This window comes from Lampris incognitus, chromosome 6 (assembly GCF_029633865.1).
Source record: "Lampris incognitus isolate fLamInc1 chromosome 6, fLamInc1.hap2, whole genome shotgun sequence".
Lineage (NCBI taxonomy): Eukaryota > Metazoa > Chordata > Actinopteri > Lampriformes > Lampridae > Lampris > Lampris incognitus.
In genome coordinates, this window is record NC_079216.1 from 49,202,842 (window position 1) to 49,216,148 (window position 13,307).

The following is a 13,307-nucleotide window of genomic DNA, read 5'->3' on the forward strand; positions in this document are numbered from 1 at the left end:
GGTTGCAAGAGGAGCCGGGGTGGTCTATGCACTCACCCCACCCACTCAGACAGGACCCTTGGAGAGGAGGATTCAAGGATGCGATCGAGCTTTTTCTTTTCTTTTCTTTTTTAGCTCAAATTCCGCATCAGCTCTCCACAGATCGCAATAGGCTGCCAATGTGCACGTTAGGACTCGATAAGCAGAGATATTTGCAAGTTGCATGGATTTGAGTAGTTGGATAGGGCTGTACAGGGAGCCAGCTGCACAGTAGTGAGGTCGAAATTTTTGGATCAGCTCAGTGAAGACAAAAATAACAGGAAAACATTTTTCTTAAAAGGTTAGTGATTATAATGTAGGTCACACAAATTGCAAAATCAACACGAAACAGCAATATCAACTAAAAACAAAAACAGGGACAAAAACACAGAAGAGCTGGAAAGAACATTTGCATTTCCATATCATAATTCATACACCCTACTGGGCTGCTCCTGCGATAATGAATTCATAAAGATAAAACGCCTGACTGACATTCATTTATGAGGCTAATTAGACGTTTTCCTGGTGCTGTAGGCATGTTGAGATAATGTATGTAAAATATCAGATGAGGGTTTTACTGTTCACTATATCAGACACAGCTATGTGATTGATATAGTGAACATCAGCTACTATGAGGATATACTGGTCATCCATCCATCCATTATCCAAGCCACTTATCCCAACCGGGGTCGCGGGATGCTGGAGCCTGTCCCAGCAGTCACTGGGCGTTAGGCATGGAGACACCCTGTACAGGCCGCCAGTCCATCACAGGGCCCACACACACACACACACACACACGCACGCACGCACACACACACACACACACACACACACACACACACACACACACACACACACACACACACACACACACACACACACACACACACATATTCACACCGAGGGACAATTTAGTATGGCCGATTCACCTGACTGACCTCCATGTCTTTGGACTGGTCATTGCTCTTTTATTTGCTTGTGACAACATACAGGTCAAAGGTCAAAGACCATAACATGCAGCAGGATCCACAATTTAGGTAATTTTACTTTCTACTACTACCATCTTTCTGCAACTACAGATACTATAGTAGTACAAGTACACACTAAAGTACACAGTGGTATCAAACGTACTACAAGTGCACGCTAGAGTACACAGTGGTATCAAAAAAGTACTACATAGACACTAAAGTACAATGTGGTATCAAAAAGTACTACAAGTACACACTAAAGTACACAGTGGTATCAAAATTACTACAAGTAATACACACTAAAATACACAGTGGTATCAAAAGTACTGCAAGTACACACTAAAGTACACAGTGGTATCAAATTTACTGTAAGTGCACACTAAAGTAGACAGTGGTAGCAAAAGTCTAGGCCATGTCATTACATTTTCTTGGCTTGATGACTTCAAGTAGCACATCCATTTAAAATTCAACTTTACACATACCATAGTCCCCTCTATTTGACCAAATTAATATTGAGTTCAGATAAGTAAGGCTAGTGTCCCTGGTTCATCAGTTCATCTTTGGTAGAGTCATTTGTTTTTCTGAAAAAGAAAACCAATACTTTATATCTGTACCACAATGCTGGTCTTTTCCATGAAGTTTGACTACACTGCAACCCCGTTACATGACAGCACATGTGTCATGGTGGAGATGCAACAGAGAAGAAGACGAAACCCACTTTATTTTGTCATCGTACAATTGTTCAGTCACATGAAATTTGTCTTCTGCATCTAACCCATCCTATATAATATAGGAGCAGTGGGCAGCTGCAGCACCCGGGGACCAACTCCAGCTCTTCCTTCCATTGCCTTGCTCAGGGGCACAGACAGGAGTTTTAACCCTAACATGCATGTCTTTTTGATGGAGGAATTAGCTGAGAGGAATAAACTGTTTCCTGTTCATATTCACTGTTTCAATATGGATAAGCAATGTGACTCACATCTCCACATCTTGGGTGAAAATCCTTATGCCTCCAGCACCAGAAAACCCAGTACAAAATTATCAAAAACCAAATGTAATGAATTGTGAGGCTTAGACCTTTGGTAATATAGTCCTCTCAGTTGAAGTCTGCTGCTTTGTTATTGGACGGTGACTGCTGGTCTTGGTGTGGATGACTACCGCAGGTGTGAGCATGTTTCATATATTCCTAAACACTGTACACTGACAAATAACTCTCCTCTGAGGTGGCCCTGGTCTGTTATGTCTGTCGACACGGCGGAGATTATTGTGACTGATACGGCACGCAGATGGTACTGAAGCTCATCATATCATGAGGAGGTCACCATATACAAATTAAGGCTAAAGGGAGACACCATAAAATATGTGTGCACACAGCTATAAATTGGATTTTTCTTCTATCAGATAAGGTGAAATTAACTCTTATCTGTGATTATACCACTCCCACCTGGAAAAGGCCGGATCCTGTTCTCATATGTACGATACTCTGTCAGTCAACTAAGTGTGGATAAAAATTGAGACCCATGTCTCAATCAATAAGCCACTTCGTAAGGTATGAAAACACTTGATAATCTCACACCAGTAATAAAACAGATGCGTCGGTGGAATTGTTTTTATAAACAAAGCATTTTGAAGGCATTAGCCGAGTTTTAGTATTGCGTGCTGGCCAAGGACGCATTAGGCAAACTACATAATGCCTCCCTCTGGTTTGTCGACTTAATATATTTAGCTGTAATTTTTGACAAACAGAATTAAGTGTGCTGCCCGAGGCTGTTTGAGGTTTCCCAAACAGCCTAAAGTGACTGCCTCTCCAAAATGGATCAGATTGCACATTGAGGGAAAACTAGACTGGGGAAGAAATGCCTAAATTGCTCGGTGGTTTCAGTGGTTTGCTGAGTACGTGGACATAGGGGCATTAGTTTATTGTGAGTGTATTCCACTGTAAATATGTGCAGCACAAGATAAGCACTAGATGTGTGATGACCGATACGTATCCAGAATCAGAGCCCAGATCAGAATACTTTATTCATCCCCGAGGGGAAATTGGGTATTCATCAGTCTTTATTGGGAGAGAGAACAGTTGGGAGCTTATACAAAAATAATTGACTTTGCAATCCAAATTGTTCTGAAACTGAGACTCGCTGTGCATTTTCAAAGTCCTTTTTTTTCTCAAATCGACATCCACTCGGGCTGTTTATCGCAGTAAGACATACGAATGTTGAAATTCAGTAGCAATGCTCTGTGGTGGGCTATGTGGCTGGGTTTCCAAGGTATTAGAATTTGTTGCTTTTATTTGCATCATCTCCGAGTGCCTTTTAAAATCATTTCTTCACATACTGTAAATTGGGCAAATGATCAGCTCTTGTGTCATTAAAATGTCAGTCTCAGAGACACGAGAGAAAAGTTTTTAAAGTAAATAGAGAATGACTGAATGTTTACCAAAATTTGCTTTCTGTACTAATTTAAAGGGAGAGATAGTACTGAGTCAACCACAGCTTTCAAAGTCAACTTTTCTCATCTGTGTCACCAACGGGTAGATCTTGTAAATCAGGGCTTGCTGAGCCTTGCCTCTATATAGTGATAACAAGTTATTGTTGCGGTCTGCCCATTAGTCACTAGATGGCGCTGTTTTGCAAATTCAGTAAACCGTATTGGCGTGAGCTTTCCATCTCCATACAGTCACAATGTGCAACATTAAACATGTTTGTGTGCACGCTTTTCTGCAACAATTATGAGACAACAATTCAAATAAGGCTTTCTTGGAGAAGTTTTATTCTTAAAAATGTCTGCAATCGCTTTTCATGTGTCAGTTCTGACATGGGCCGTCTCACAACGCCCCCCCACTTAAGCTATGGATAATTCATGCAGCTGTGTGATATGACATCAATGCTCTAAAGTGATCCTACTAGTTTAAAGCTTTGTCACAGAGAAATCAAAAGCTGCGATGTTCTTTCAATATCTGAATATTGTCAATTGCATAGGATAATAGCCATGCTATACAATACACATAATTAAATAAAGAATGTTATAATCATTCGAGTACAGATTTCCTAACGTAGATTTATACACTTTCCATTATTCTCAACATTTAAGTGCATCATACAGGATCAAAATTCTTTATATTACTAGTGATTTGATACATAGATATGGTGTTTTAATACATACAGTACATACAGTAAAACAAAGTTAAAACCAAATCAAATGGACGTTGCAAAGCCCTTAAAATGCAATCGATATCATCTGATAAAACGATGAAAAAGTACCAACTTATAAAATGGTATGCAGCAGAATGATAAAACTGTACACAACTGTCATACCAGATTATGGTGACATTTTCTTTTACATTGCAAAGTTTTGTTTTCCCCTAGAACAAAGATACCGATCATGAAGCCACTCTCAGAGAAAGAAAAAAAAATGGAAAAAGCCATTTCTGTATCAAACAGAAGGTCAAAATCTTGCATGCATTACTTCAGAATAAGTAAAAATGAAAAATTAATGGATAATAGGAAAAAAAACTTAAATAACCATCAACAACTGCATGCAGCAACAATGACTATAATCTTAATTCCATAATGGATTGGATTTCTCTTGATGCCCCCCCACCCATAATAAAATCATAAGGCATGCCTCATTTAGTACAGCCATTTAGCTCCTCCACCACTGTATTTTAATGGCATCTATTTCTTATTAACAATTGCTATAGACTCCCTTCTTGTTTACCTTCATATGGTCAGGACATATACATTGTAATCTGCAAATGAAGAGGGAAATGGTGTCATTAGATGATGGACAAGTGTAATCATTCATTGGTCATTATGCAAGAATTTTTGTGGTTAATTCATAAGTAGTACATCATTATGGAATTCGGGATCACAGACAAGTGAAAGTTGTTTGGGCTAATAGGATGTTAAATAGTAACGTGACACTGGGCACTTAATATCTTTTTCATGTCAGAGAGGAGAGTGATTTAATTAATACTTACGATGTTCACAATCAGGTCAGTTTGTGTTCCTCTGGCGGAGGTTCTTGTCTTTGTGGTTGTTGGTGGAATTAGTTTTCCTTTAACGAGTAGTAAATGATACAATTAGATTTAGACTTAAATGAGGGATGACATGAACAGCTGAGTGCTTCTCTGGACAGAATATTATAGCAGACTAGGTTCAAATTATATTGGCAATTATTTCTACTTTACCCTTCTTACTGTGGTATGGGTGGGGTGAACCAACCACATTAAGACAATTCAAATAACGTGCTGCAACTTTTTAAATCAGAGTTAAGTTCTCAGAATTTCCTTTCATCTTTATTTCTGTGACTTTATGTACTTAACACTAATTATATTAATAAAGCCTTATTATGGCACTCTAAGCGGGTTAAATCAAACATAGAGCAAAACTCCCCCCCTCCCTTTTTCTCCCAATTGTATTTGGCCAATTACCCCATTCTTCCGAGCTGTCCCGGTCACTGCACCACCCCCTCTGCCGATCCAGGGAGGGCTGCAGACTACCACATGCCTCCTCCAATACACGTGGAGTCGCCAGCCGCTTCATTTCACCTGACAGTGAGGAGTTTTGCCAGGGGGACGTAGTGTGTGGGAGGATCACGCTATCCCCCCCCCCAAAAAGGCGCCCTGGCGGACCAGAGGAGGCACTACTGCAGCGACCAGGACACATACCCACATCTGGCTTCCAACCCGCAGACATGGCCAATTGTGTCTTAAGGACACCCTACCAAGCTGGAGATAACACGGGGATTCGAACCGGTGATCCCCGTGTTGGTATGCAACGGAATAGACTGCCATGCCACCAGGACGCCCCCATTGAGAAAACTTTCTGACCATGATTTCATCAAACACATTAAGCTGCATAGGCTTTCACAAATATACGGTTATAAGCGATGCTAAAACAAACGTTATCGAGCTGAAGAGCGTTTCGATGGTGAATAGAACGTGTGCATACTCACATTGGTCCAGCTGGTTCATCATCTGAGGCAACAAGGGAAAATATGGAGAGATGAAGAAAAACTGATAGTTGGGAATAACCCTGTGCACGCTGATGCATTGACAAGTGTTTTCATACAGTAGCGTGAAAAATGGCACCATGTTACAGTAGTAAGCTGTAACATGGTGCACCTGTTCTCCAGGCTTTTATGGATCTTTCTTATGCTATTCATGTAGCCATTGTGGGCATCTGTAAATGAGCAAGGAGTACGCATGTATTGTAGTCATGCTCATGAGATGAAAGCATGGAAAGGCTGGTTAGTGCACAGGCCACACACTAAATAAAATCCATTTTTATACTAGGCACAGGAGTCATTCACAAACAGACAAAATGTAATAAAAGCAGAACAGCAACAAATTAAATGCGGTCAGCAAGTAGAAACAAGTCTGTTCAGGCAAAGGTTAAATTAGCATATACTTTTGTCATGCACAGACAGGCTCACAAAAATGTGTTTGCTCAGAGAGGCAACCAATCTTACAAATAAAACTCTTTGGTTTGTCATGAAAATGGTGCCAGCGTAGACAAGTATACACACCACTTTCGGTCCATTTTGGTAAAACGCATGCCATTTGAAAACGTCATACTGTGTGTCATATAAATATATGGATCCACTGAGAAAAATGTATTTCAAACAAGCATATATGTTTAGCATATTGCTCTAACACTAATGCAAAACATAGACTGTACAAGGTACAGAGGACTGTAAATTGTATATTGGAAGAAGATGAGACTGAATGCTTAGTGAAAATTATGAGGCATGCAAAGTTTTTCACTTACCACAAACATGGTTTGGGTTATGCGATTTAAGAAAGGGGGGAGGATGGGGGATATTATAGTAATCTGTTGAAATATACCCAAATCTAATCTGATTCCAAGTACAATAAGCCAAACTTGAATTAATAAACACGTCAAGTATATTTCTGGTGTATGGCTTCTGATCTGCAACCGCTTAGTAATGCACTGTACCACTGAAAGACCATGAAGACAAATAAATTGAGCTCATATCCAATAATATGGAAATAATCCACTTATGGCAATGAATTCTAAAAACATACTTTCAGATACCATTAAGAGTTGCTGATATTCACCCACTGCATACTGCAATAAATCAGCAATGTGATGATAATATGTGAGTGACAGGAAAAGGTCATCAAAATGCCAGTGATGCATAACTTACAGTATATTTAGATTATTGAAAATCAAGTGTTTTATCATTAGAAAATGCCTGGATAGCAGTCAGATTCTATTCCTAATGACATTTCTCTGGCTTGGGGAAGAGTCAAAAATCCCTGGAAACTAATGAATAATTAAAGACAGGACACGTCTTGTGATATTGCAGTATCATATTTCTGATTAATATTAAATGGGGGAAATTATCCCCGTAAGGTGTGACCCACTGCAACAGTGTCTGTCTGTTGGGTCAACGTTACCAGGCTGAATTATTGAGCGGAGGCACAACATAGTGTTAGGTGACTCAGTTAGTCCGTACTGCAAAGGAATGACATCAGCAGACGGCAAACATGTGCTTCCCTATTTGTTCCCTTACGTCCCAAACCCATTGGTTTCGGGTGCAAAGAAAGGTGCTTCAGTAAAAGCGCCGTGGCAGCCAAAATATTACACGCAATGTAAAACAGTATTATCCTTATAGGTGGCAGATGAAAAGAGCCACAACCGCTGCTGTCACTGACTCACCGTCTTGAATATCCTCTGGCTTCTTGCGCTTCTCATAAACGACAATGATGATGACCAGAATGAGGATCTCGGCTAAAACCCCCAACAGAGGCCAGAGGGGCGCCAAGTGGCTGCGCACCCTCAAAACTGAGATCACAGAAGAAGTGCCAATCATGTTGGTGGCATTGCACTGGTACTCTCCTGGATCCGAGCCAATGTCCAGGTTGATAATGTGGAGCTCAGTGTAGTTGTCTTTGTTGTTGATGAAGAAGCGTCCAGATGAGTTCTCGATGTCCTATCATGGGATCAGGAGTATACATTTAAATAAAAGGGAATAAGCGTAAGCACAAGATTTTATCTGTGGCTTCCTATCCTCCAGTAGAGAGTAAAGTGTTTATTGACCACCCGTAAAGCTAATAATGATGAGGTCAGCATTTTGAATAATATGTTTTCTTTTTTTTTCTGCCAAGCCTGTGGATTTTAACTTATGAGTGATGACGTACCATATAGACCCCGCTGTCCAATTTGCGCCAGGTCCAGATGGGGTAGGGATAGCCCACAGATTTACAGTAGAGTACAGCACGCTGGCCCTCATTCTTGTTCTCACTTCGTTTGTGGCCTGTGATGTCAGGAGCAGCTAACGAAGAGCAACAGCAGAGAGGATCAAAGGTTACACAGAGCTACAGGTTCAATGTGTGCAGACATCATATTGTTACGTATATTACTATATATCATTATATTAGATAGACAGTCAGTCAGACAGACAGACAGACAGACAGACAGACAGTCAGTCAGACAGACAGACAGACAGACAGACAGACAGACAGACAGACAGACAGACAGACAGACAGACAGACAGACAGACAGACAGACAGACAGACAGACAGACAGACAGACAGACAGACAGATAGATAGATAGATAGATCGATAGGGTGTCCGGGTGGCGTGGCGGTCTATTCCGTTGCCTACCAACACGGGGATCTCCGGTTCGAATCCCCGTGTGACCGCCGGCTTGGTTGGGCGTCCCTACAGACACAATTGGCTGTGTCTGCAGGTGGGAAACCAGATGTGGGTACGTGTCCTGGTCGCTGTACTAGCGCCTCCTCTTGTTGGTCGGGGCGCCTGTTTAGGGGGGAGGGGGAACTGGGGGGAATAGTGTGATCCTCCCACTTGCTACATCCCCCCGGTGAAATTCCTCACTGTCAGGTGAAAAGAAGCGGCTGGCAACACCACATGTATTGGAGGAGGCATGTGGTAGTCTGCAGCCCTTCCCGGATCGGCAGAGGGGGTGGAGCAGCGATTGGGACAGCTTGGAAGAGTGGGGTAATTGGCCAAGTACAATTGACAATTGGGGAGAAAAAAGGGGGAAACCCCCCCCCAAATAGATAGATAGATAGATAGATAGATAGATAGATAGATAGATAGATAGATAGATAGATAGATAGATAGATAGATAGATAGATAGATAGATAGATAGATAGATAGATAGATAATTATGTGCACACATTGCTGTGTCAAATGCATGGGTAAAAAATGAGTGGGTAGGTAGACAAGTGTAAATCACTCATTGATAAGTATTAATCGATTATACAGCAGTCACTCGCTCTAATCATCCCCCCTCTTGAGACGATTTGAAGCTACTATCCTGGAGATCAGTATTTTTGTTTAACTTAAATCTGAAATATTTGGGATTGTGCTTTAAGGTATCAATAATTCCTTAAAGCCGCTGTGTGAATTAAGTGCTCTCAGGCACTGAACAGCTGTCATACAGCAGTGAGGTCATAACACTCAGCATTCCCACAAATCCCGTCAATGAAGGTAATTCCAGTTAAGTCTTTTAGGCATGATCAGGAGAGTGCCACGTAGAGGAAACAAGCTACGCTGCATGGAGAACAGCAGGGTGGAATCAACAGTAATCCAGCTAACATATCAAATAGCTATTGGCAGATCTCTGCTGAAATGAAAATAATCAAACGGTCAGTTCAGATGCGTGTTAAAAATACAATTCAAGAAGCATTTATTGAAAGTATGTTCATTATTCGGAACGGCATACACGATAAAACTGGCTTTTGATAACTGGGTGTCATCACTGCTGCTCACCTAATAAAAAGTCCCCATTACTACAATCGCAAGGATACATTATGATCAACATCTGCTTCTTTGTAAATCTTTTTTAGCCCACATAGACAGAAGTGTCCCATAAAATGAGAGCAAGCACAAACCGAAATCCAATTTGCCACCACAGAAATGCATGTCTGACAGCAGAAAGGCAGTGGCTGTTGAGACATTAATCCCTGGCCATCAGGCAGACAAGACACCATCTGCCGCTACTGAACCGGCCATTGGTTAGATGGAGGTGTCAAGGGCACCAGTTGCCCCTGGGCAACCAATAGAGCCGTTCTAAATCATAGGTCCTCACGTGACATGGCCGCTAGTGTTCAAGCTTACTCAGGTCATTTATATTCGTTGTCATTAATAAACCGTGGCCCAGAAATGGGGGGAAAAAAAGGGCTGTAGCTTTATAACAAATATAATACGTACCTTTAATCTCAATGGTGGCGTTGACTGAGGGATTCACCCGGAAGCTGTAAACACACATGTACACTCCAGCATCATCTCCTCGTGGTTTGTTCAGCCTGCAAGATGAAATCACATGGCAAATGAACCTGTGTCGGGCTGTCAAGACTGTTTATAGTATGTGCCATCACAGACATGTGGTCACACAAAGTTTTGCCTTGACTCCTACTTGTACTCTGTGTTCTTGTTGTTGCTGCGCGTGTCTGCGATCTCCTCCCCATTCTTCATCCAGTAGCTGTCCTGGTGGGTACTGTGAGAGCTGGTGAGGTTGCATTGCAAGGTAATGGGGGGACTATGGAAGTCCGTAGGAAGTGTGGTGTGATCGGAGGAGGCTATTGAGGGCTCTACAACAGAGACACAGATCCTCAGTGATAGATACAGAGCTGTCTACAAACTGTGTAGGCGAGGACGTGTTGAGAGATGTGAGGAACGTCACACGCACAACAGCTCATTTGAAAACTGGGAATAAAGCATACAGCAGAAACTCGTGGTGAGCAGTGTTGACTTGTAAAAACATGTGCAGCCCAAAATGCTCCTCAAAGACCTGCCCCGGATGTAGCATTTGTGCAGTTACAACAGAAGTACACAGTGGGTCAAAACTGTGAACTGTGATTTAAAACTGAGATTTATTGGCTTGTCAATGGCGGTGTCACAGAAATCCCATAAACACACGCACACACACACACACACACACACACACACACACACACACACACACACACACACACACACACACACACACACACACGTCTGCTAATCGGTTTCTACAAGCTGCTGCACTTACATAGTATTTTGAATGTCTAAACATTCTCTTGACTTCTATTCAACCCTCACGCTTCTGAAATCTTGAAAAAGGACTATTTCAAGAAGGTGACAATGTTTATGTAGGCTTAATGCATTGGTTGTGTACTGAAGGGCAGGTGGGCAACTGCCCTCTTTAATCATTAATGTAATCCAGTAAACAGACCTGCAACAGAAATTGAAATTTTAAAAATACATATAAATGCGAGTTGGTTAAAAATTCTTACAATCCGAGTTAAATGACTGTATGCATATAAATGATGGCAATTTGTAGATGCAACAAGATTCAACATTTTAAAAAGCAGAAAAAAGAGAGGTTGGGACATATGATAATAATCACATGTAACAAACACATTGTCTAACACAAAGCAAGTGGGGAAAGCCAGGAGAGCTAAGCTGGTCAGATGGTATAAAATTCAGAGAACCTCAAACCACCGAAGACAGGGAAATTAGGATGCTGAATGGCACACAGACAGGAAGATGGTGAGTAAATAGCAGAGATTAAGTCTTTGTCTACAGGTTGATGGTTTAAGGGAAATGGGGGATTGTATGAGCCACATACAAAACACCACTCTACTCGGGTTGGGATAGATTACACAATCTAAATTAATGATAGAGGGGGGTTTTTTTGGTTGTTTTTTTTTTACAAGGGCTGTGGTGGAGGATGGCTTCTATAAAAGGAAACTACTGGTCCTTTGGAGTTTTTTGAGGAAGGCTGAACAATGAGACAGTTTGGTTTCTGGGATCTCTCTTTCTCTCTCTACGCTGACCAACTCACTCTGCAGCACTGTAATAGTGGCCTGAGCACGGATCCAGGTGGTGGCTGGATTCTGATGTAGGTCGTTGCGCCTCGGGTCATTGCTGGCTCTGCACTCATAGGTCCCAGAATCGTCCAATGTGAGACGAGTGATACCCAACACACTCACTGCGTTGGCACCATAGGCCGTGTTGATGGACACCCGACGCTTACGGGCACCGTCCCACAACTGCCTGAAGGAGTCAGCTCTGTTGATCTCAGCGTACCACCACTGGATTTCTGGGGTGGGGTTACCCACCACCTCACAGTACAGCTCAAAGGTGTCCCCTGTGAGCTTAGTCTCAGACAGAGGTGACTTCACAAAGCCCGCTGGCGGGGGTTGGTATGTCCAGAGAATCAAGCAAAAAAAATAAAAAATAAAAAAAGGGAAATCAGGAAAGGGCATGGAGAGGAAAAGGCAGAAAATAAAGGAATGAAGAAAAAGGAACCGGTGAGGGAAACAAATAAAAAGAAATGTTGGGTAAAATAATCAAGAAAGCACTGGCAGACAAATATCAAAATAAAACCAACATATGCAGCATAAAATTATGTAAGAAATGTAAAATGCTAATTTTTGCAAGAATATTAAATTATTCTAACAGTTTGTTCTGAAATGCATATTTGGCACTTAGCAAATCAATGGCAAATTGTAAACAGCAGTCATATCAGTATTTTTGGCATCTGAGAGAGAACTAAGATATTAATACTGCTATTCCCGAGAACCTTCAATTCAATTCTGCCGTCATGTCCCACTGCGAATGCCCTCACTTGGTTTGGTCTAATTAATGAAATAAAATCCTGTTGTCTCTGGCTGACAGTGCTCATCCGCAGTCCTCCAAATGACCTTGTGGTTTTCATAGCACTAATATTATATATGTAATCCGGTCATTCAAGTAAATTCTTTAATAGACAGTACAAGCCTGTTTCAAAAACAAAAAATGAAACAGGCTTTTACTGTCTATTAAAGAATTTACTTGAATCACTGGATTATTTTGCTCCTTATTTGTTATATATATATATATATATATATATATATATATATACACTACCGTTCAAAAGTTTGGGATCACCCAAACAATTTCGTGTTTTCCATGAAAAGTCACACTTATTCACCACCATATGTTGTGAAATGAATAGAAAATAGAGTCAAGACATTGACAAGGTTAGAAATAATGATTTTTATTTGAAATAAGATTTTTTTTACATCAAACTTTGCTTTCGTTAAAGAATCCTCCATTTGCAGCAATTACAGCATTGCAGACCTTTGGCATTCTAGCTGTTAATTTGTTGAGGTAATCTGGAGAAATTGCACCCCACGCTTCCAGAAGCAGCTCCCACAAGTTGGATTGGTTGGATGGGCACTTCTTTGAGCAGATTGAGTTTCTGGAGCATCACATTTGTGGGGTCAATTAAACGCTCAAAATGGCCAGAAAAAGAGAACTTTCATCTGAAACTCGACAGTCTATTCTTGTTCTTAGAAAT

General features: G+C 41.2%; 1 protein-coding gene across 1 annotated transcript in view; it reads right to left on the minus strand.

Annotated features, from left to right (window-relative positions):
• Positions 1–4,981: 4,981 nt before the first annotated feature.
• Positions 4,982–13,307, minus strand: part of LOC130114375 (neuroplastin-like) — a 13,651-nt gene continuing 5,325 nt past the window's right edge. Inside the window, exons 2-7 of the mRNA XM_056282239.1 lie at positions 10,398–10,572; positions 10,193–10,287; positions 8,155–8,288; positions 7,673–7,946; positions 5,943–5,964; positions 4,982–5,042 (exon numbers count right to left, since the gene is read on the minus strand). Coding sequence (XP_056138214.1) covers positions 4,982–5,042; positions 5,943–5,964; positions 7,673–7,946; positions 8,155–8,288; positions 10,193–10,287; positions 10,398–10,572 — 761 coding nt within the window. The remainder of the gene's footprint in view (positions 5,043–5,942; positions 5,965–7,672; positions 7,947–8,154; positions 8,289–10,192; positions 10,288–10,397; positions 10,573–13,307) is intronic.